This window comes from Lemur catta, chromosome 1, assembly GCF_020740605.2.
Source record: "Lemur catta isolate mLemCat1 chromosome 1, mLemCat1.pri, whole genome shotgun sequence".
Classification (NCBI taxonomy): Eukaryota; Metazoa; Chordata; class Mammalia; order Primates; family Lemuridae; genus Lemur; species Lemur catta.
In genome coordinates, this window is record NC_059128.1 from 111858629 (window position 1) to 111881250 (window position 22622).

The 22622-nt window shown below is 63.5% G+C and overlaps 2 protein-coding genes across 6 annotated transcripts in view; one reads left to right on the top strand and one right to left on the bottom strand.

Annotated features, from left to right (window-relative positions):
- The window catches only part of EVI5L (ecotropic viral integration site 5 like), a 28170-nt gene extending 14433 nt beyond the window's left edge, over positions 1-13737 (top strand). For 3 of the 5 annotated variants that reach the window (XM_045547617.1, XM_045547607.1, XM_045547622.1), the window contains 15 exons: positions 339-464; positions 1670-1813; positions 2016-2105; positions 3083-3180; positions 3258-3318; positions 6147-6200; positions 7883-7990; positions 8216-8356; positions 9623-9751; positions 11147-11287; positions 11374-11529; positions 11637-11783; positions 11872-11967; positions 12042-12137; positions 12248-13737. In XM_045547617.1, the coding sequence (XP_045403573.1) occupies positions 339-464; positions 1670-1813; positions 2016-2105; positions 3083-3180; positions 3258-3318; positions 6147-6200; positions 7883-7990; positions 8216-8356; positions 9623-9751; positions 11147-11287; positions 11374-11529; positions 11637-11783; positions 11872-11967; positions 12042-12137; positions 12248-12526 (1866 nt within the window). In that variant the 3' untranslated portion in view covers positions 12527-13737. Of the gene's footprint in view, positions 1-338; positions 465-1669; positions 1814-2015; positions 2106-3082; positions 3181-3257; positions 3319-6146; positions 6201-7158; positions 7192-7882; positions 7991-8215; positions 8357-9622; positions 9752-11146; positions 11288-11373; positions 11530-11636; positions 11784-11871; positions 11968-12041; positions 12138-12247 lie in introns of all 5 variants that reach the window. The other 2 variants (XM_045547630.1, XM_045547640.1) reach the window with 2 other exon arrangements.
- Positions 13738-16483: 2746 nt separating this feature from the next.
- On the bottom strand, positions 16484-20912 carry PRR36 (proline rich 36). Its single transcript, XM_045547652.1, is given in 6 exon segments — positions 16484-17353; positions 17511-19886; positions 19977-20089; positions 20325-20424; positions 20531-20618; positions 20620-20912. Coding segments are annotated over 6 exon segments (3369 nt in total). The 5' UTR covers positions 20800-20912; the 3' UTR covers positions 16484-16841.
- Positions 20913-22622: the final 1710 nt, after the last annotated feature.

Consider the following 22622-nt stretch of genomic DNA (forward strand, 5'->3'; position numbering starts at 1 on the left):
CAGAGAAACCAGAGGGCTTAGGACAGGTAAAAGGACAGAGCTGGGAGGGGACATGAGGCCGTCCTAACCAGGTGGCAAGACAGCAGGTGCTGGAGGCGGCCAGCCGTGGGTCCAAGTCCAGCTCCACTGTTTCCTCCCGGGTGGCCCTGCGCAGACAACTTCAGCCTCAAGTTTTCCAGCACTGAAATAGTGGTGACCACATGGCCCAGGGGTTTGTTGTGAGGGTCCAGGGAGCTGGGTACAGAAACAGGCCCCCATGCAACACCAGGGCCTTGGCAAGGGCAGTGATCACAACCCCCACCCCACCTTGAGTCCCCGCCACCTGCCTGTGCCCCCAGATGCCCGAGGAGGAGGCCTTCTGCGTGTTCGTGCGGCTGATGCAGGAGTACCGCCTGCGGGAGCTCTTCAAGCCCAGCATGGCCGAGCTGGGGCTCTGCATCTACCAGTTTGAGTACATGCTGCAGGTGAGCAGGGCCAGGCGGCCCGCCCAGGGCTGACAGCCCTGGCTGTCCCCAGGAGTCTCTTGGACTGAAAATTCCAGGCCTGAGAAATCACGCCCGGATGTTCCAGCTCCAGACAGAGCCCCTATCCCCATGGAGCTGCCCAGCACTGCCCTGAAGGATGCCTGGAGGAGCTGGACAGGGCCACCCGCGTACAGCGGGGGCTCCCTGGGCCTCTGAGGCAGAGAGGTAGGGCTGGCCCTGGTCTGACACACCCACAGCCCCCTCCCTGGCTGCTCCCAGCTGTGGCGGAAAGAAGGAAAGTGGTGTCTGCCTGTGGCTGCTGATTACCAGAGAGCCGCAGACGTCTGTTTATAAATAGCAGCCCCCGCAGGGCCTGCTCCTGGCTAGGAGACACACACACACACACACACACACACACACACACACACACACACACGCCGGCCTGCTCCAGTAGCAGGTAGGGCTGTGTGATCTGGATGCATCTGGTTGGGAGATTTCCACTCCTCAGGTCTGGGGCATGGGTGGCATTATTATAGCTCAAAGGGCCTGGCAGTGCCACAAGCAGGGAGGCCGGTGGCAGGGAAGACTCCATCCCACCTGAAGCTGGATATCTGGGACCTCCTGTAGCCAAGCAGACGAACAAATGAATGACGCTGTGTAAACCCAGGGCACAGAGAGCCCCTGTCATCCAGAGGAAGCTGGGGGTCCTCATGCCTTCTGCAGCCTCGGTTTCCCCAGCCACCTGCCACTTTCCACCTGTCTAGAAAGCTGTCAGGCCAATCAAACTGTGATGTGGCCAAAGCTTCGTGCTGGGGCAGTAGGTGGGCAAGCGGCCGGCAAGTCCCGTAACACAGGGTGAGCAGTCGTGGGCTCTCAGAGGCCGGGGACCCCAACCACCCGGGCTCCACCTCTGCTTCTCTGGGCAACTGTGAGGAGTGACCCAACCCTCCTGAGCCTCAGGAGCTCCCTCACAGGAGGACCCCATGAGCTGCCACCCTGCCTGGGTCCCCACCCCCGGCTACTGGAAGCTCTGGGGTGCTTCGGCCTCCCCCAGACACGGTGCTCAGGGAGCACTGAGGAAGGGAGCGACGGGCTGCCTGGGGCAGGTCGAGAAAGGCTCCCTGGAGGCAGGGGTGCCGAGGCCCAGCACCCCAGGTGGAGCGTGCCCCCCTCACCGTGCCCGCCCGGCCTCCTGCCCTCTGCAGGAGCAGCTCCCGGACCTCAACACCCACTTCCGCTCCCAAAGCTTCCACACATCCATGTACGCCTCGTCCTGGTTCCTCACACTCTTCCTGACCACCTTCCCCCTGCCCGTCGCCACCCGGGTCTTCGACATCTTCATGTACGAGGTGAGAACACAGCGGGGGCCCCCACCTCGACCCCCCACTGCAACCCAGTCCACTGTGGAGGGAGCAAGTCCTGACCCCCACCCCAGAAATAAATCCTGACCAGGCAGAAGAAGGGCTAGGGCCTGGGGAGGGGTCAGAGAGCCCCCCAGAGGGGGGCAGGACAGAAGACTCACTGTCCCCGTGGCTGACGCCGCCTTTGCAGGGCCTGGAGATTGTGTTCCGGGTGGGCCTTGCCCTGCTGCAGGTGAACCAGATGGAGCTGATGCAGCTGGACATGGAGGGCATGTCCCAGGTGGGCCAGGGGAGGGCCGGGGAGGGTGGGACTGCCCCCCATCGGGCACCCAGGCACACCATGAGACGCCCTCCCAAGTGACAGGGAGAGTCTGGCTTCCAGGGAGGAAGGTGGCACTCCTGAGCATCCCTGATCCTCTCCCTGGAGCACCTGGGTGGGTCGGAGGAGCCCCCAGGCTCTGCCAGACACAGGTGGGGGCCAGCAGCCTGGCAGCAGGGCAACAGGAAGCCCAGGCCAGGCCCCAGGCCAGGGAGGTCCCACCCCCTCCCTCCTGCCCCCTCTCCGGGTCCCCCAAAGCCTGACGGCAATTCGTAACCATCGTAACACTGGCCAAACCGCCAGGCTTCGGATGTGGTTTCGGACGCAGCCCCTGGCCTGGCAAGGACACGGCAGGGAACGCGGGATCTGGGGCAGCCTCACGCCCTGCCCGCCCCAGCTTGCCCGGCAGCCCTGCCTGCTGGAGCGGAGGCCAGCCTGTCTCTCACCGCCGTGTCCCCACCGGGCCGGCCCCAGCCCCCTCCGAGTATCCTCCAGCTGGTGCCGCGGGGAAGAATGCACAAAGGCCACGGTTGTGTCCGTGAACACGGACGGCCATTGTCCGCAGCTGCCAGAGGGGGCCAGCTGGGCTGGGGAGCGGGAGCCGTGTCCACCCTCAGCTTACCTTAACCCTTTGCAGAGACTTGGGGGACCCCCTACCCCTGGCCTTCACCCGCAGGAGCCCCCTCAGCCTGCTTTTCACCTAGAAACTGAGGCAGCTCTGCATTCCAACTCCACACACTCAGGCTTTCCCTTGATCCCTGACAGGCTGGGTCCTAAACTGGGGACATAGGGACGTCCAGGCAGACCAGTTCCTGCTCTCCTCCAGGGGCGCAGCAGGGGATCAGGTGGTATCCTCCAGGGCAGGGGGGCACAGCAGGGGCTCGGGTGGTCCCCCGTGGTCAGGGCTTGCGTGTCGGTGACCGGCTGTTTCCCCACAGTACTTCCAGAGGGTCATCCCCCACCAGTTCGACAGCTGCCCAGACAAGCTGGTCCTCAAGGCCTACCAGGTCAAGTACAACCCCAAGAAGATGAAGAGGTCAGTGCCGAGCAGCTGGGGTATGGCGGGAAGCCGGGAGTCCCTAAGGGCATGACAGTGACCTTGCCCCTCTGCAGGCTGGAGAAAGAGTACGCAGCCATGAAGAGCAAGGAAATGGAGGAGCAGATCGAGATCAAAGTGAGCCCAGGGGTCTGGGGGCGGAGGGGTGAGGACAGGGATGTGCTGTGCTTGGGGGCTGCCCTCCCAACTCTAGGGGTCAGCCGCTAGCAGGCAGCCCTGCCTGGCACCCAGGCAGATGACCCCAGGCTCTCAGGGGCCGCCTCTCTGTTCCCCTGGCTGGCCCTTCCTTCCCCTGCCAGGCCAGCGTGTGAGCGCCTGGCCCCACCGGGCCTGATCTGCCACTGGCGACACAGCGGCAAACAACACAGTCAAGGTCCCGACCCTCCTGGGGCTCCGGGCGTTGCAGGGAACCACTTAGTAAATTGCTTAAGTAGAGTGTGGACTCTATAAAGTGCTCTGGACCAGCTGCCCTGGGGAGGTGGCCCTCCCTGGCATTCCCAGGCCCTGGAATCAGTCGAGGGCAAAAGGTCTGGGGCAGCAGCGGGCCTGGAGCGCTGGAGGAATTCCAACGAGGCCGTGGGTTGGGGAGCCCCCAGTTTCCCAGGTGCCTGGCCCGCCCGCCGGCCCTGCTAGGCCAGAGGGTTCCCTGAGTGTTCGAAGCCTCTCTCTCCTTCCTAGTGCTTTCATCCCTGCACACATGATTTTAGTTATTCACCTAACAAGCATGTATTGAACACCTGCTGTGTGCCAGTGTTACAGCCAAGACTGAGGGGCCCCCAGGCCAGTGAGGGGGACAGACACAGATACAAGCCCCAACACAGCCTGGCTCTGTCCTCTTCAGGAGCAGAGCCACACAGTGCCTGAGACTGGAGTCCAACAGACCGGGACTAAAATCCCGGCTCCACCCCGGACCAGCTGTGTGGCCCTGGCAGGTGAACTCACCTCTCTGAGCCTCAGGGTCCCCTTCTGCAAATGGGGGTGACACTGGCTCTGCTGTTCCAATTTTGAGTATTACTATCATCATCATCATCACTGTCATCATCCCCACCTTGTCTAGAAAGGCAGGGACAGAACCTAGATTAGAATCCAGGTCACCTGCCACTCATACCTAAGTGGAAAAGTAGGCATTACTGTCCAGGCCCCCTTTGTAGTTTTGTGTCCTGAGTTTTGGGGCATCCCCCTTTCGCAGGACTGACGCACCAGTCCAGACATGTGTGTCTGTCTCTGTCATATACAGACAAGGGCCTGTTCCCACCTGGTGACCATGAAGGCCGGCAGTAAGCAGGGACACCACTCACCCTCAGGCAGTAAGCCCAGCCTGGAGATGTCCCCTGAGAGAAACTGGGGAGCTGCAGAGGCCTTAAAGGATTCAAACAGATGCCTTCTCACCCAGCCCTGCTCTTTGCTCTTTCATCTTTAGCCTGTTTTAGAATGTACCAGGGATTTGTTTTAATCAGGCGAGGCAAGGTGACAGACGTGGTACCACTGCCTTTGAAAGAAGAGTTCATTACTTAACAGCAGTAGGAGTAGGCCACGCCAGGCAGGGTGCACGTGGGATACCAGGGTCGGCTGGGAGGCAGAAGGAGTCGGGGAACACGTGGTTTCTGCAGGAAGGAACGAGAGAGGCAGTGTAGGCAAGTTTGAACCGGCTTAGGACCTCCTGGTTTGAATACCTCTAGGCTGTAGGGGTGGTCCCCCGTTTTCCGATACCTGGCCCTGGGATGGTCTCGGGCGAGGGAAATATCGTAGTGGGGTGTGAGAGTTGGATAAAGGGGGTGGTTGGGGCTTTGGGCTCTGAATCAGTAGGTTTGTATCTGAAAGGCACACTTGCAGGCAGGTTGTTTACTGTCTCTGGAAGTAGCTAGCACTGACACCCCAGGATGTCACAGCATCATAAAATACAGAGAAAACGGGGAGTTGTTGGTCAGACATGTCCAACTCCTGCAAGGATGGCTCTGCTTGGGCCAGTGACAGGTTGACGCCAGAGAGAGGGCAGGGTAATTCAGGGGTCAAGGGTCTAGATCACAGTAGGGGACAGAGGCCTGTGCCTGAAACAGCTCTGACACAGCTAAGCTGAGATGCTCAGGCAAGTCCCTTGCCCCTCTCTGACTCAGTTTCTCCACCCATGACATGAGTCAATGACAATCAAGGTCTGTGATTCTTCTGACCACAGTTGCTTGCTGGGAATGTTCTGGGTGTTTCCATCCTGGAAACCCAGGAAATGTTCTGTGTGACCCACAGCGAGGCAGGACCCTCACTCCCCTGCAGATCCAGACTATTTCTGTACCTCCTTCGTAAGGCAGAGGCAGGTAGAGACTAGGTACGATCCATATGTAAACCTCACCTGCTTCCCAGAGAGTCGTGGGGGAACCTAAAGCCACGGATATCTAACAGATATCTAACCACAAGCCACCAACATAGCGCCAGCCAGGGGAAAGTGACAACCGTAGGGGACAGCTTGCTCTCAGTGGTCACGGAAATGTAATTGTCAATCCAAAGGAAGTGTGCTTGTCACATGCTGGACCCAAACTCTGAGAGGAGCGTCCTCCAGGACCCAGCCCAGGGGCTTGGGGCTCTGGCGCGGGGTGAGGCTGTCTGATGGCCCGTTCCCCAACAGCACAGGGCTTTGAGCCCAGCACAGGATGCAGACGGTCTTCGGAGGAGGGTGTGGGTGCTGCCTGCCCCCCCACCCACACACACACAGAGCCTCGAAAGCATTATTTTTACTGAACCGAGGTTTGTTTGTTTGTTTATTTTTTTTAATGAGCCATTCTAAACAGAAACTGGCCCTGTTTTCTGAAATCGCTGACCCAGAACGCAAGACGTTGGCTCCGTCCTGCCCTGCCTGGAGGTGGCCTGGCCCCTAAGGTGAAGGGGGGGTACGTGTGTCTAGGAGTGGGGAGCAGGCTCTGACATGCTCTTTTTACTCCCCTGTCCCCCAATAGAGGCTTCGGACCGAGAACCGGCTCCTGAAACAGCGGATTGAGACCCTGGAGAAGGTGAGGGGCGTGGTCAGCGTGGGGCGTGGTCATCGCGGGGGTGTGGTCACTGTGAGGGCGTGGCCACCGACCTGGAGCCCCGACTCCTCCTGGCATCTCCCTCTCCTGAGGACCAAACAGCCCTGTCTCCTGTCCCAGACCCAAGCCCCACCCTGAACCCAATATATAATGGTTGCCCTATAATGGGGGGGAAGAGGAGCCCCGACTCTCATTGTGATTAACCCTGGGGTCAGGGCTGAGTTATAACCCGGTGAACTGCGACCTTGGCAATCCATTTTTGTACCGGGGCCCTCCCAGGCCGCCTGGGTGGGGCCGCGGGTTGGGGGAAGGCAGAATGGCTATTTCGATGGAGGCGCCCCGTAATTGGGCCATAAAGCACCCCACCCTGTAATTTGGAAGTCTCGCCCTCAAAAGAAAGGAAAGGAGGCTGGGTGGAGGAGGAGTGTACGCCATAACTAGGGAGCCATAGCCTTGACCCTGAACCCCAACATGTTGAAGGTCGGGGTGGAACTGGGGGCTTACTGAGCCCAGGCCCCAGCGTCCCCGTTTCCTGCGCCTCCTTCGTCCTCACTGACCCTGAACTGACTGCAGAGGGTGTGTCATCAACAGGATTTTATTCGCCTTACTCCAAAGTCTTGTTCTGCCATAAAACTCAAACTAAAACGGGATGGGACAGTGGGTTTCCCAGCCCTGCAGCGTCCCCCGCAGCCGTGGGCACCCCCGACCCTCCCGCTCACACGCGAACCCCTCTCCAGGATGGAGCTGGCTCTGGCTTTGGCCTTCCTCCGGGTCCTCTCCTGCTGGTTTTCTCTGGTCTTCACTCCTCTCTCCCCCGCTTCTAGAGATAGTCCACTGCGTTAGTGACAAGTGGTTCTTGTCTGTCTCTCCCCCTCTCCTGTCCCCGCAACTTCTGCTCTGCCTCCTCCCCCTGTTGCTGGGAACCCCCTTCGCCGGGTAGGAGAGCGCTGCTCTGGCTGATAGGTTAATCCAGGTACTGTAGCTCTTCATCGCCTCTCCGGGTTCCCTCCTGGCCCCTCCCCTGGTCCCTGCACACGACAGCCAGTAACCGCCTCTTCCCTACCATTCTGGGGGCAGGCCTGGCTCCATGCATGGGGACAGCTGGGGACTGCTTCTGAGGGACCTAGGCTTTCTGGGGGGCACGTGCGTTGGGAGAAACGCAGTGTATGTGTGGGTGTGTGTCTGGGTGTGAATGTATACGCGCATGTACAGAAATCTTCCTCCCTCCAGGGGACATGGGTAGGGACCCAGGAGGGCCGGGGATCCTAAGGGCGTATCTGCATCAGGCCCTGGCGTGTGCACTGCGCTGAGCACACACATGCACACGGGCGCGCACACACACGCACACACGCCCCTCTGGTCCTTCACGCTGCTGCTCTCTGCTCCTACCTGCAAAGCGTGCCACCTTCTCTCGCTCACCTGCCTTCTGCTGCCGCCTCATCTTGAATGGCTTTATCTGGAAGCTTCCACCCGCCACCTGGTGGCTCCGAGCCTGGAATGGGGGGGCCCAAATTTGGGGGGATGAGATGAAGAGAGGGGATGTCTTAGCCGCAGGCAGTTGGAGGCCCCAGAGGCCAGGACTGGAGAAGGCGCCCCTGCAGGTGTACTCCACGGCTGGCCCCGGGGAGCCGCTCCCTGAGCACTGGGACCTCCGCTGTCCCCAGACCTCCACCCTCACCAGCAGAGCCCAGCATGAACGGGCAGAGAAGGCCTCTACTGTGCCCTTGGCCCTGGAGAAGGACTTGTTTCTCTTCACTTGGGACAGAGGCCGGGTGGGTCCGTTCCTCCCAGGCTCCTCTGGGTGTCCTGTTCCTCCGTGTCCCCTACCCCCCTACCCCCAGGCTCGGTGGGGCGCCCCATCCCAGGCTCTGAGTGCCGGAGGCCTCCCCCTTCTCACTTCCCAGCACCTCTGCCCTCTCTGGGCCTCCCCCTGTGGCGGGAGGCAGGGTCTGGGATGGGAGCCGAGGGTCACGGCCCCCCATCCTCGCTGTGCTCAGGGGCAGGTGACACGGGCACAGGAGGCGGAGGAGAACTACGTTATCAAGCGGGAGCTGGCGGTGGTCCGGCAGCAGTGCAGCTCGGCAGCGGAGGACCTGCAGAAGGCGCAGAGCACCATCCGGCAGCTGCAGGAGCGGCAGGTACCGGGCGGGACGGGACCACGTCCTGTGGCCACGCCTCTAGGCCACGCCCCAGGACCTTCAGGGCTCAGATTGGCCCTGACTCAGCGCCTGGCCTTCGTGTTCCTTTCCTGGGGGCGGAGGGGACCCAGAGACAAATGCAGATGCTCCCTCAGCAGCGAGTGGCCCCAGACTCAGGGGGCATTCTGTGATTCCTAGTTCCTACCACCCCGTGGAGTGTCCAGCTTCAGCACAGAGGCACCTGAGAACCAGGCTGCCCCTGCAGGGCCACCGCAGATGGGACTGTCACTCTTTGGGGAGGCCTTGCATCTCCCCAGGGTCTGAAGGATTCTTGGGCTTCCCTGGGTGCCATCCATGAAGGGAGGGAGCTCCCTTCCCCAGTGGCCAGGACATTGTCCTCAGAAGAGAGCAGCAGAGCAGTCGAGGGCTGTTTGGGAGCTCTGAGCTGACAAGGTGGGGGTGAGGAGGCACCCTGCATTGGCGGTGGGGCCTGAACTCTGGATCCAGTGGTGGGTGGGCCCATGAGCCAGAGCCCGGTGCGAAGAGTCCCCTTCTCTGGGAGACGGCTTTTAGGACTTCACCACAGCTGTACTCAGCAGGCAGCTGCAGCCCCCAAGCCCGGCGTGCCCTTATACAGGCCCTGGAGGGCAGGGAGACATCCTGTAGGCCCTGCTGGCACCGGCCACCACCCCCTTCCCCAGCGAGGGTCTCCTGCCCCCTGCCCTGGACAACTGTGGCCCTGCCTCAGCCCAGATGGGCCCAGGCCCCGTGTGGAGCCCCTGCCAGGCTACACCTCCTCCAGGCCACCTCTTCCTGCCTGCAGCAGCCTCCCTTTGGCCTGAAGATGTGGCCCTGGGCCTCACCCATCTCTGCATCCTACCAAGGCCAGAGCTCAGGGGCAGCTGGTAGAGTCTCTCTGACTGGCCTGAAAGGCCATATTGTGCCATGGGTGGGACAAGCCCAGCCTCAGTTTCCCTATCAGCAGAGCTGGCATCACACTGATGTGGTTCATGGGGGCAAGTGAGAAACAGTGCAGCTCCACCTCCCTCTCCCCAGGAGCAGCGGGTCAACTAGAATCCCTCTGCCAATGCCTGAGCCAAGGTCTCCAGGCCTGGAGTGGGGGAACCTCCTCAGTGGACGAGCACCGTGTGGTTTCTCCAAAGCAAGGACCCACACCCCACTGCCGGGCCCTGCCGGCTTAGGCCTGGGCTCGCAGCCACATGGCATGGAGGCTGCCCATTCCCCAGCAGCCTCTCCCTCCCCCAGGAGAACCCGCGTCTCACTGAGGACTTCGTGGCCCACCTGGAGACAGAGCTGGAGCAGTCGAGGCTCCGGGAGACAGAGACGCTGGGGGCCCTGCGAGAGATGCAGGACAAGGTTCTAGACATGGAGAAGGTGCGACTGGGTGGGCAGGAGAGCAGATGTTGGGAGGCCCTGGGGAAGGGGAGGAGGTCCTGTGGAAGCTTTCACGGGTGACCCTGGGTCAGAAACCCCCACCCCTGCCCTGTCAGTCCCTGCCATGGTGCCCAGGGTGCCTCTGTGCCCTCCTCCATGGTCTCACACCAGGGTCCAGGGTCACAGGAAGTTGGACCCCTCACCCCCAGTCCCTCCCAAGCCACGGGAGTACATGCGCGCACGTGCACACACACACACACTCAAATGTACATGCATAGGAGGACATGCTCATGCCTGGTCACCCACACACACACTCAGCACACCCCCCTCACATACGAGGCAAACACCAGCAGTGTGGTGGCTTCTGTGAACTTCTTGGGTACCCTGACCCACCTGTGTGTGTCTCCCCCAGGCCCTGAGTTCCAGGAAGAAGGGAGGCAGAGGGGGACAGGAAGGCCCAAGGCCCATCAGTGCCACCCCCAACACACTCCCATGGAGACACCACCCAGGGACAGACTGGGGTCCACCCTCTCCTGCCTTCAGTTCTGGAGAGAGTACCAGGCCTCCTGGGTCCCTCCTCAACTGCTTTTTGACTCTGCATTGACTCAACTCCCCCACGGAGCTGCCAGAGCAAGGGAGGTGCCCAGGACCCACTCACACCATGCAAGGAGCCATGTCCCCCCACAGCCTGCACTATATTGGGAAGTGCCCCAAAATGGGGGACTGACAGGCCATCATCCTCTCAAACCCCCCCCCCACCATCCAAGAGCTGGGCTTCCCTCCCTCCTCCCTCCACATCAAAGAGCCAGGTGCCTCCAGTACATCCTGCTAGATCTGTCCCACCCCGAGATCCAAACAACAGTCACTGGGGACCTCATCCAGCAAGCTGGATTTTGGTCCAAGAGGCTGGAGCACAAATCCCCCATCACTGAGACCTGGGACACCAGGACAGGGCACAGGCTGGTGTTCAGCCTGTCCCCAAGGAGAGGGGCTGGCCTGGCCTGGGGAGGATCTGCTGATTGGGCCCCAAAGGGGGTAGATCTCAGACCCCCTGGGGGCATGAGCCCGGGCCCTGGCCCTCACTTCCTAGGCCTGCCTGGTGTTCTTAGCAGTAACACTTATGGAGGACCCACGATTTATGGGGTTACCCTAGGACAGCCTGTGAGGGTTGGTGCTGTTATAGCATCCATTTTACAGCTGAAGATCTCCGCTGAGTTCCACAGGTGGGATCTGCACCCTGGGAGCCTGGGCTGGGGTGCTGCCCTCCCCCAGCTGAGCTGTCCAAGACAGAGCACAGAAGGAAAAGTGGCGACGGGGGGGTGGGGGGAAGGGGCAGGTGCTATAGGTCCTGCAGGAAGGAGCTCCCCAGGGCCCTGACCACCTCTCTCCCCACAGAGGAACAGCTCCCTGCCCGACGAGAACAATGTAGCACGGCTGCAAGAGGAGCTGAAGGCCCTCAAGGTGCGGGAGGGCGAGGCGGTGGCCTCAGCGCGAGAGCTGAAGCTGCAGCTGCAGGAGCTCTCAGACACCTGGCAGGTGAGGGCCGGGTGGGAGCCTCTTTGGGCCACCCCTCTGGGCTCTTCGGCAGAGGCTGACGGCCGGCCGCTCGGCCCCTACCCCAGGCCCATCTGTCCCGCGGCGGCCGCTGGAAAGAGTCCCCCCGGAAGCTGGTCCTGGGCGAGCTTCAGGACGAGCTGATGAGCGTGCGTCTGCGCGAGGCCCAGGCCTTGGCCGACGGCCGCGAGCTGCGGCAGCGCGTGGTGGAACTCGAGACGCAGGTGGGCCCAAGCGTCAGCCTGTCAGGGGAGGGGGCTTGATGTCAGTGGGTCGGGGGCCGGCCCCTGGGCTAGGCCATGACCCCCGCCGTCTGCCGTGCCTCGACCAGGACCACATCCACCGCAACCTGCTGAACCGCGTGGAGGCAGAGCGCGCGACGCTGCAGGAGAAGCTGCAGTACCTGGCGGCGCAGAACAAGGGGCTGCAGACACAGCTCAGCGAAAGCCGCCGCAAGCAGGCGGAGGCAGAGTGCAAGGTGACGCCCCGCCCCGCCCCGCCGTGGCCCCGCCCCGCCGTGGCCCCGCCCCACTTGACCCGCCCTCTCCCCCTGCACCTACCTGCAGAGCAAGGAGGAAGTGATGGCTGTGCGTCTGCGGGAGGCGGACAGCATGGCCGCGGTGGCCGAGATGCGGCAGCGCATCGCCGAGCTGGAGATCCAGGTGAGCGCCGGGGTCCCGGGCGGGGACGGGGGCAGGCCCTGCTCTGAGCCCGCGTGACCTGGCCCACCCCGCAGAGGGAGGAGGGCCGCATCCAGGGCCAGCTGAACCACTCAGACTCGTCGCAGTACATCCGCGAGCTCAAAGACCAGATCGAGGAGCTGAAGGCCGAGGTGAGCCGGCGGGGGATGCGGGGACCGGCCGGGCGTCGTGGCGGAGGCTGCGGCCGGGGATGCGGGGCCGGAAAGTCGGGCCACGCCTCCAGCGCCGGTCCCCGCCCCAGGTGCGGCTACTGAAGGGCCCGCCGCCCTTTGAGGACCCACTGGCTTTCGACGGGCTTGGCCTGGCGCGGCACCTGGATGAGGACTCGCTGCCGTCGTCGGACGAGGAGCTGCTCGGCGTAGGTGTGGGCGCCGCCCTGCAGGACGCGCTGTACCCTCTGTCCCCGCGCGACGCGCGCTTCTTCCGCCGTCTCGAGCGGCCAGCCAAGGACAGCGAGGGTAGCTCAGACAGCGACGCCGACGAGCTGGCCGCGCCTTACAGCCAGGGCCTGGACAACTGAGGCCGTGCCCCGCGCGCCCGGAGGCAGAAGGCCGCAGCCAGCCGGGGGGCGCCCGGGAAGTCAGCGGCTGCGCCCTTTGTGTGTGGCTTGCCCACCCCTAGGGCGAGGCTTGGCTTGGGGCTCCTCAGGACCCCTGGGCAGGCTCTCCCTCCCCGCAGTGTTGACCCATCTTGGGGGTTCCTGAAGGGGCTGCCCTCTTAACAGCGAGGGCAGAGGGCAGGGGTCGGACGACTCAGTAGCCCCAGGACTGAACAAGCAGGAAGTTTCCCCTCCCAGCAGGCTCCCTTTGGGACAAGGGTGGCCCCGCTGGAAAGGGCCTAGGAGGTAGGGGAGGCCTGAGGACGGAGAGCCAGCTCTGGGCTGGACATTAAGCACCCCACGATGCTCCTTGGGGCACAGAGACCCTTGACCAGCCCCTGGCCGCCTCCAGGGGAGTGTGGCTGCTGGGGACAGAGAGCCAGGCTGGGCTTCTCTGCCTGGTGCAGGCATCATGGCCCCTGCAGCAGAAACCAAAGTCCCCCGTACTGTGTGCAGGGCCACTTGGGGTGTGAGTGGCCAGCGGGAAGTAGCCCAGGCCCGAGGAGTCTCCTGCTTCTCTGAGGCCAGAGCAGCTGCGAGGAAGTGAAGAGACCCCTCTCCCTGGCGCACCACATCCTCCTCTGGGAGACACTCTCATCACCCGTCTTGGCCAGTGATGGACAAGCACCTCTCCACGGGGGTCCTCAGCCTCCATCCACTTCCCCTCTCCGGCCACCACCTCCCCACCTCAGGCCAGGGCCAGGCCCCAGGGAAGGAGCTTCCCAGTGGAGTTTCCCCCCCTCCCCTCCTCCTGGTGGCCCCGTGGTCTCTGCTGAGTCAGAGCTCAGAATGGTGCCAAAGTCCAACGCTGCCCCCCAGACCCCTCCTCTCCGCCCACCCTGGGCCTTGTGATCCCCGGGGCTGGCCCTCTCGGTGCTCCTGGAGCCTCGAGTAAAGTAGCGTCACAAGCAATCTCCCTGGCACTTCCTGGGGTGGGGACTCCTGCTCAGTCCCCCCTTTCTGGTCGCCCACTCTTCAGTGTTACACAGCCTGGGGACCAGGGCAGGCACCCATGGGGCTCTTCCATGGGCTCCCCACACTGCCCCCCACCATTTTGCACACTGCCTGTTCACACTCCACATGTCGCCCAGGCGGGAAAGATGGAAAATAAAGTGTATTTACACAGTCTCGGACAAGGGGCGCTGCGTGGGGCAGGCCCAGGGGTGCCCAGCCCCTGGTCCGGCAAAACAGTGCCAAGGGGGTGGGCTGTCCTTGCCCTCCAGAGCTCCCCACAGTCTGATGGGGGGAGTGGAGAGGAAAGAGGGGCAGTCAGTACTGGGGCAGGGTATGATTTCCCACCTGGGTGACTCAGCTTGGGACACTCAGCTGAGAGACACGCAGGGATGCCGAGGTGCTAGCTTCAGGAAGAGCAGGATCTGCTTGCATTCATTCATTCATTCATTCATTCAGCACACACTTGGCGGAGGTCTCCCGGGTGCTTTGCCCTATGCCTGGCTCTGAGGCATCCGCAGTGTAGTGGAGGAGACCAGCACAGGATTGGGGGCTCCTGCCCACCACTAACATATAGACAGATGTGCAGGGAGGTCAGGAAGGCTACCTGCAGCAGGTGGTGTCAGAGCCTTTTCCAGGGGCAGGAGCATAAAGGCCAGACCAGCAAGAGGCATGTGAAGTCCAGGAAGGAGGAACAGGGGAGTCTGGGCATGGCTAGACCAGGAAGGGGCTCTCACCTCAAAGGAGAGTTTGGGCTTCGAACTGAGGGTCATGAGAGCCCCTGGAGGGCTTAGGCGAGGGGGCACTATCAGGTAGACGACGGTGTTGGAAGGCTGGTGCAGAGACCAAGCTGCCAAGCTGAGCCAGGCAGTGGGGACAGTGAGTGGGGAGCTTCCTGGGGAAAAGAGGAGCAAAAGAGACAGAGTCCCTTGTGGGGTTCCCCACAGAGCAGAGGCAGAGTCCCCGCTGGTGTGGTGGGTGGGGAAGGACAGAACCGGGGTGACAAAGGAAGGCTTCCTAGGGGCAGAAACTTAATTGGGTCCAGGCAGATGCCATGCAGGCCCTGCCCCTGCACCCAGTGTGGGCCCACACAGAACCCTGGGAGCCACCACCCAGCAGGGCATGACACTGGGTATGAACCAGGACGGCCAAGTCCTGTGTATTATCCCATCTCATTCTACAGCTTCTGTCACCACATGCACCATTCCCATCCCATGACTTAACACTGAGACCCTGACAGTGACAGTCGCTGTCTGTGCCTCCTGCTCCCACAGGGTAATTCTACCCCAGCTCGTTCCCCAAACAGAGCAGTGCCCCCAGAGGAACACTCAGGTTCTGCGCTATCCTTCCTGGGGGCTGGCCTTGGGGTTCTGGCTGGCAGGCATGTCAGGAGTCAGCCCCCTGCCATGGGCTTGTCTCTCAGAGTGGAAATAAGGGCACCTGGGTCCCCCCTCCCCATGGCCCAGCAGGAAGGACATGCCTGTGAATTGCCATGAAACTCCGAGCTGGAGAGAGGGAGTGTGCCCACCTCCTTCCCCTCCATTGCCTCCGGGAGATGGAGGTGTCAGTGCCCCTCTGGGACAGAGCCCATTTCTCCTCAGACCCCAGGCTAGGAGGTGGCCACATCTGGGGTGGGGACAGACAGGACTTGGTGGCCTGTGCCTGACAGGAACCTGGCCACAGGGTAGAGTAGGGGGACCAGGTCTAGGGGCAGAGACAGGGCTGAGGGCCCAACACTGGATTTCACTCTGCCCTTTACCCACCTGGGGTTGTCTCTGTCATTCTTGGTGCCAAGCAGGAGACCTTGGGGAGAAAAAGCCTGGGAGAATGCTAGGCTGGCCACAGTGGCTCATGCATGTAGTCCTAGCACTCTGGGAGGCCTAGTCAGGAGGATCGCTTGAGCTCAGGAATTCAAGGCCAGCCTGAGCAAGAGCAAGACCAGGTGTCTACCAAAAATGGAAAAATTATCCAGGCATGTTGGCATGTGCCCGCAGTCCCAGCTGCACCAGAGGCTGAGGCAAGAGGATCCCTTGAGTCTGAGGTTGCAGTGAGAGCTACCATGATGCCACTGCACTCTAGCTGGGGGACAGAGCGAGACTCTGTCTCAAAAAAGAAAAAGAAAGAAAAGGAATTCTGATTGAAGGGGGCTACTGAAGACATGGCGGTGGGGCGGGGGGCTGATGAGGATGCCTGGGATAGAGGACATGGCAAGAATGCAAGAATGCCCGTGGGGGTGGGATACACAGTGACATGGTGAGGGTCCCTGGAGAGGACAGTGCAGCGTTAGGACAGCGGGTCACCCCTCTCCCGCCCCCCAGCCCTGGGAGAGGCCACTTCTTGCAGGCCCCTAAGGGGCAGTCGCCTGCGACCCTACAGCCGCCGAAGGTCCTCTTGAGTAGCTCCCGGCCCAGTCTCAGTCCTGCCGTGTGTACTGCAGCCTCCTTGGTGAGCGGAGAGCGGTGCGCCCCGGGATTGGGAGGGAGCAGGAGGAATAGAGGACGCCAAAGACCCCTTCCTCGGTCTTGGGCCGCACAGAGTTCCCACCTCGAGGCCCCCTTGAGGGGGTCCCTCTACCCGCAGCAGCCGCACGCGCCCAGAGCAGTGCCCCAGGACGCACAAGGTAAGATGTCGTGCTATGAAGAGAGGCCCCCAGAAGGGGTTTCCGTCCCCACCCTGGCGCAGGGCAAGTCCTTCCCGCTTGTTCCCCGCCCGGAGTGTAGGAAGAGCTTCTTCAGTCTCTCCTTCTCCTCGACCATGCACTGGCTCATCCACTGGGGCGCGCGGCCCAGCCGGGCCCCTCCTGCACCTAACGTTACCAGAAGTCGAACACGAAGAAGCAAAGCCACGCAATTCAGCCAGAGCGCCAACCTGCTCACGCACAGCCGCCCCTAGCCCCAGGCGCCGCCGCAACAGCGAAGGTGCACAAGCTCCAGTGTCCCGGTTTTATTGCAAACTCGGGCAGCGTGGGGTGGCCAATATACGGGACACAGGGCAGGGCCTAGCCGGGGGAGTGGGACCAGACTAGAGGGGAGCAGGAGCGTGTCCTAGGGCAAAGGGGCGGGGCCCGAGGGGAGGGCCTAGGCCAAAGGTGTGGGTGAGTCCTGAGCCTCCTTGGCCAAAGGCAAGGTTGGAGCCTGGGCCTAAAGACTCAGTCTCGGGAGCTGAGAGCAATCACCTGACGGCAACGGCGGGCTCCAGGGAAGTGGGGGTGTCTAAGACAGAGGCGTAACCGGAGGGGCGGATCCTAAGGCAGGGACAGGGTGTAGTAGGCGGGCTGGGGGCTGGCTCAGTGGAAGGTCTCCACCTCCACTACCGTCCAGTCACCCTGCGGGGAGGCCACATCGTCTGGGGAGAAGCTGGTGACCGAGGTGATGCTGGCACGGGACTCATCCAGGGGAGACAGCAGTTCGGCCCAGCGGCCCAGTTCGGCGTCGCTGAGAGCAGTCCGGGCGCCCCCTGTGACGCTACCACCCCCTGGTCCCCCTGGGCCACCACCGCTGCCCCCCGCGGCACCCTCCGTCGCCGCCAGCAACAGCGTCCGGCTCAGCAGATGCTGCACGACGCTCGCCTGCAGCGCCCCCAGCGGCAGCTCGCCCAGGCGCGCCGACTTCGGGCTCCGGGAAGGCGCGCCCGCTCCGGCCCCAGCCGCCGCCTTCCCACCGCCCGCGCCGGGCACCGGCCCCGCATCCAGATCGCCTGGGGCAGGGGTCGCCGACTCGGGCCCTTCTGCCTCGTAGATGGTGCAGAGGCCGTCAGCAGAGCCCGGCCCGGAAGCTGGAGGCCACTGCAAGGGCGCCCCTGCGGGGAGAGGCGCAGGGTGGACCGAGGAAGATAGACCCCGCCCCCGCATCAAGACCATGCCCCCCCGCCTCAGCCCCGCCCCCGGACCAGACTGTCACGCCCCCGAGCTCCAAAGCCACGCCCACAGCCTTGCCTGGTTCGAAACGCCACTTACCTGGGACGCCGCGGAGGGCCAGCGGCGGAGCGGGGCCTCGGCTCCAAGAGGCCGGGTGGCAGGCGGCTAGCTCCGCGTCGGCGGGCGGGGAGGCCGCGGCGCCGCCCTCGGGCCCGCTGTCGTAGCCGCGCAGCTCCTCGGGTGTGCTGGTGGCGCTGCTGCTGTGGCCGGCCAGGTCCGGGCCGCTCAGCGTACTGGAAGGGCTGCGCGACGGCGGTGGCGGCGGCGCCGGGGCCAGCGCCAGGGTCAGCCGCGGACCCGAGATGGAGGCGTCCGGACCCGGGGTCGGGGGACGGCGTGGGGCCTGCAGAGGTGGTGAGGCAGGGGGAGTGGGAGGGGCCTGCAGAGGTGGCAAGACCAGTGAAGGCGGGGCTTGATGAGGGGGCGTGGTCCGGGGAGAGGGCGGGGCCTGCAGAGGGGGCAAGGCCAGAGCAGGTGGAGTCTGTGGAGGGGGCGTGGTCACAGGAGACTGAGGGGGTGTGGCAGAAGGAGACAGAAGAGCCTGCAGAGGTGGTGAGGCAGGGGGAGAGAAAGGGGCTTGCAGAGCCGGCAAGGCCAGAGCAGGTGGGCTCTGTGGAGGGAGCGTGGCTAAAGGAGACAGAGCAGGTGAGGTAGGGGGAGAGGAAGGGGCCTGCAGAGGCGGCAAGGTCAGAGCAGGTGGGGCAGGATTAGGGGGCGTGGTCAGGGGAGAGGGCGAGGCCTGAAGAGAGGGCAAAGTCAGGGCAGGTGGGGCCTGTGGAGGGGGAGTGGCCAAAGGAGACCTAGGGGCCTGCCGTAGAGGGGGTGAAGCAGGGGGAGAGGGAGGAGCCTGCAGAGGGAGCGTGGTCGGAAAAGAGGGCGGGGCCTGCAGAAGAGACGAGCCCAGAGAAGGTGAAGCCTGCAGAGGGGATGTGGTCAAGGGTGATTTGTGGGGTGAGGCAGAGGGAGAGAGAGAGGCCTGCGAAGAGGTTGAGGCAAGGGGAGGAAGGGCCGGCAGAGTGACCGAGATCTGAGAAGGCTGGATTTGCATAAGGGGCGGTGGCAGGAAAGAAGGTGTGGCCTGCCGAGCAGGTGACCCCAAAGAAAGTGAGGCCTGCAGAGAGGACAAGGCCACAGGAGAGGGAGGGGCCTGCACAACGGGTGTGGTCAGAGAGGGCGTGGCCTGCGTAGGGGGCATGCCTAGTGGAGAAGGAGGGGCCTGCAGTGAAGCCAAGAGAGAGGGAGAAACTAGAGGAGGTCCCTGCAGAGAGAGTGTGGTCAGAGGAGAGGGAGAGGCCTGCAGAGGGGATGTGGCCACAAGGGGAAGGTCCTGTGAGGGAGGCATGGCCAGTGGTGGGGGCGTGGCCTGGGGGAGGGGTGGAGACAGGGAAGGGCTGGCCCGTAGAGGGGGCGTGGTCATAGCAGGAAGGGCTGGCAGAAGGGGTGAGGCTGGAGGAGAGGGCGGTTTCAGCAGAGACGTTGTGGGAGAAAGAGGTGCTTGTAGAGGAGGCGTGACAGGTGGCAGAGGAGCAGACAGAGGAGGTGTGGCCACGGGAGAGGGGAGAGTTGGAAGAGAGGGCACAGCCGGAGAAGCCTCGGTGGGGGACATGCTCTGCAGAGGGGGTGAAACTGATGGAGTGAATGGTGCCAGAAAAGTGGCTGTGGCCAGGGAACAGACGGATGCCTCCGGAAAGGCTGTACCCAGGTGTGTGGGTGGAGCTTGCAAAGGGGGCGTGGCCGGAGGAGAGGGGAGGGTCTGCAGAGAGAGTGGAACAGAGGGAGAAGGCAGCGCTACAGGAAGGGGCGTGGCCAACGGACCGGGGAGGTCCTGTGAGTGGGGCGTGGCTGGTGGGGAGGGCGGGCCCCGAAGATGGAGCGAGGCTGGCGGAGGGGGCGTAGTCGGTGGAGAGGGCGGGAGTGTGGCCGGCAGGGAAGCCGAAGGGATGTGGGGAGAAGGTGCCTGTCGTGCCACAGGCCCCGGTGGAGAGGGTGTGGCCTGAGGAGAAGAAGAAGGCAGGCCCTGCGTTGGGGCTGCGTCCTTTGCGGCTGCGGCCTGCGGGGGGCGCAGAGCCTGCAGCCCTTTCGACTTGGGCTGCAAGGGATACGTAGGAGCCCGGGGTGTTCCACGCGGTGAGACCCCAGAGCGGGCTGGGGAGGACAGAGGGGTGGCGCTGGAGCCCAGGGGCCGCGAGGCCGGCTTCTGGAGGCCCCCGCCCGCGCTGGACCGTCTCCTGGCAGTTGGGCTCTGCTCCGTGGTACTGTGCTCTGAGGCACTGCTCGCTGATTTCCTGGAGGCCTCGGACGGGGGCCGTGGCCGGGCAGTCGGAGCTGGCCTGGGGAGTCCCACCTCGGTGCCCCCTGCCCGGGACCTACGGGCCATGGCTGGGGAGGAGGTGCCTGGAGTAGGCCCGGCAGAGTCTGGAGACAGAGAAGGCCAGAGCATCACTAATACCTCTTAGCCAGTCGCCCTCGCTGCCCAGCAACCTCAATCCTTTCCAGGTCTCATACCTCTCCTTGCCCCAGCGCTCAGGGTGCTCTTTCTGGGAGCTTCCAGGGCTTTTCCTTTGGCCACAGGTTCCTCCGCTGGGGGCCGGGGTCCCTTCTGGCCAAGAGGGCCTGGCCTGGAGACAGAAGGGGCCATTCTCAGGGCAGAGCCTGAGGTCCTTGTTTGGCTTCCCAGGTCTCTATTTTTCCATCTGTGAAATGGGCCATGTACCGTCTCTAAGGACCATTAACAGCTTTCCCCCAATTTGCACCCAGTGATCTGAAAGAGCTCTGGCGCCCCAACTCGTGTAAATTTAAAGATTGTGATGCTAACCCTTGCTTTAGGAGACTAGAGGAGAGGAAGCATGTTACCTGGTGGTCCCGCTGGCACGCCCCGGGCTAGAGAGAGAGGCCAGGCTGGGAGTCTTGGCCGGGGCCCGCTCCCCTCTCCCAGCTGCTGGAGGCCTGGTGGCTGCAGGGAGAAGGCTGAGTCAACTATGACCCGGAAAGGGGTAGGGGGATGTTTCAGAAGGAGGGCGGGAAGATGGAGTTGGAACTGAGGAATGAGGTTGAGGTACCTGGATTCCGGGAACCTGTCCCAGCACTCCGTGGTGGTCCTCCTCGGGGTGCATTCTCCGAAATAGTGGCTCCTCCGATGCCCCCCGCCTCGCTCCACCAGAGGCCTTCGCCCCGCAGCTCCCGCTGCTCCCAGAACTCGGAGGGCTGCAGGGGTTACTGGGGGAAGGGGTCGTGGAGCCCCTGGGGGCCTGGGGGTCGGAAGGCCAGGAGGGCGAGACGCGGGCGTCCGCGCGACGGCCCCTGCCTTGGCCTTGTCCCTCTTGTCCATCCTGCACCTGATGAGACAGACAGATCAGCATCCCAGGTCTTGGACAGCTAGGCGGCGGGTGGGGACCTGGATCCCAGCATCGCCACCCACGGGCACCCAAACCTCGGCCTCCGCTTCGATCCGCTCCCCTCCCACCCACGCCCACTTACCAGCTCGGCGGCTCCCGGTTGTCCCCAAGTCCCAGCCCCACTGCTTTCCCCCAAAGCTGAAAGACCTTGCCCGCCACAGCCCACCCTCTCCCCTGCCTCGACTCCCTTTCAGGACAACATCCACGCCTCTACCCTCGCCCCCTCGGGCTCCAGGCGACCAGCCTCAGGAACAGCGGGCTGCCGCGGGCTCCAGATGCTGGGATCGGAGCGCACGCCCGGGGCTCCCCGCCGGCCCCCAGGGCCCTCCCCGGGCCTCCCCGAGGGATGCTGGCACCTGCCGGGAGGAAGAGCCGCCCCGCTGCCTGCGATCGGGCTCCCGGAGACAAAGAGCCGAGTCCCAGGCCCTCCCCCTCCCCCAGCCGGGCCCTGGCCAGCTCGCGGCCGCTCCACCTGCTCCGGGCGCGCTCACCTCGGCTCCGGCCTCCCGCCGCTCCACGCAGGGTCGCCTGGGGTGGGGCCCGGCGCAGCGCCGCGGCGGTCGAGGGCGGCGAGCAGGCGAGGGGAGGGGGCTGCGGGCGGCGGCTCCGGGGGAGCAGGGCGGCCCCGCCTCTCGGCAGCGGGCGGGGGAGCCGGGGGCGCGCTCTCGAGCCAAACCCGGGATCGCGGGCTGCGGGAGCGCGCCAAGGGGTGGGGGGGAGACGCACGTTGGAGAGAGGGGCGGCTTCTCCGCGGTCAGCGAGAAGCCTGTTTCCCGGGCTGCGCCTGAGGACCCCAGAGACAGACACAACGGGAGGGACTGAGGGCAAATCCCTGGGGTCCCCCACCTGTGCCCCCAACACATACACCTGCCCGGACCCCCCACCGCAAATGCCCGGCTAGCAAACACTGCCTGGACTCGGATAGGCTGGGCCCTGGCAACCAGGAGGCGGGACCATCACGCCTCCGGCCCACCGACCAATCCGGCCGCTTGGTGTCCTTGGTCCCTGTCCTCGCCTATGCATCTGCGGAGCTCAGGCCGCCCAGGAGCCCTGGGGCCATCCGCCTCTCTCATACCTGAAGGTTTTTCCCAGACCCCAGGAAACTCCCCAACTGGGTGGAGGGGAGTTGAGGAGGGGTCTGCCGGGGGAATGCAGCCCTGGAAATTTCGGGATGCCAGGTCGACCCCAGATTTTGGGGAAGAGAGGAAGAAAGGAAGAAGGAGGAGAAAGAGGGAAGGCGACAGGAGACACAGAATGGTGAGAGGTGACCCATCTTTCTGCAGGGCAGAGCCCCCCACCCTCCACACCCTCCTAGCTCACAGGAGGTCCTGGCGAGTCCGGCTACCGGGGGACAAGGTTATGTCAGGCTGGGAGGGGTCATGAAGGAGCAGAGAAGATCCTCAAAGGGGATGGCCATCCTCACTGCCCTGTGCTGGCCACCTAATGAGCCCCCCTCTACTTCCCCTTATACCTGAGGACCTAGCCTTGTCACCTCTGTTGGCCAAGTCCCAACCTCATGCTACCTCAATGTGCCAGACCCAGCCGCTCCTTATTCCATCCCAACGAACCAGCTCCCTCTGCCTCACTGCTGCCCCAGGATGCACACGTGCACACAGCTCATCCCCTCCTAGAGCTCAGGGGCCTCCATGCACAGGAGACAGAAAGGTGGACTTGGCATCTAGGGGTGACGAGGGGGTACATTGTGCCCAGTTGAGGTTCCAGAAATGGAGAACAGAGAAAGATGGCAGACTCCAAA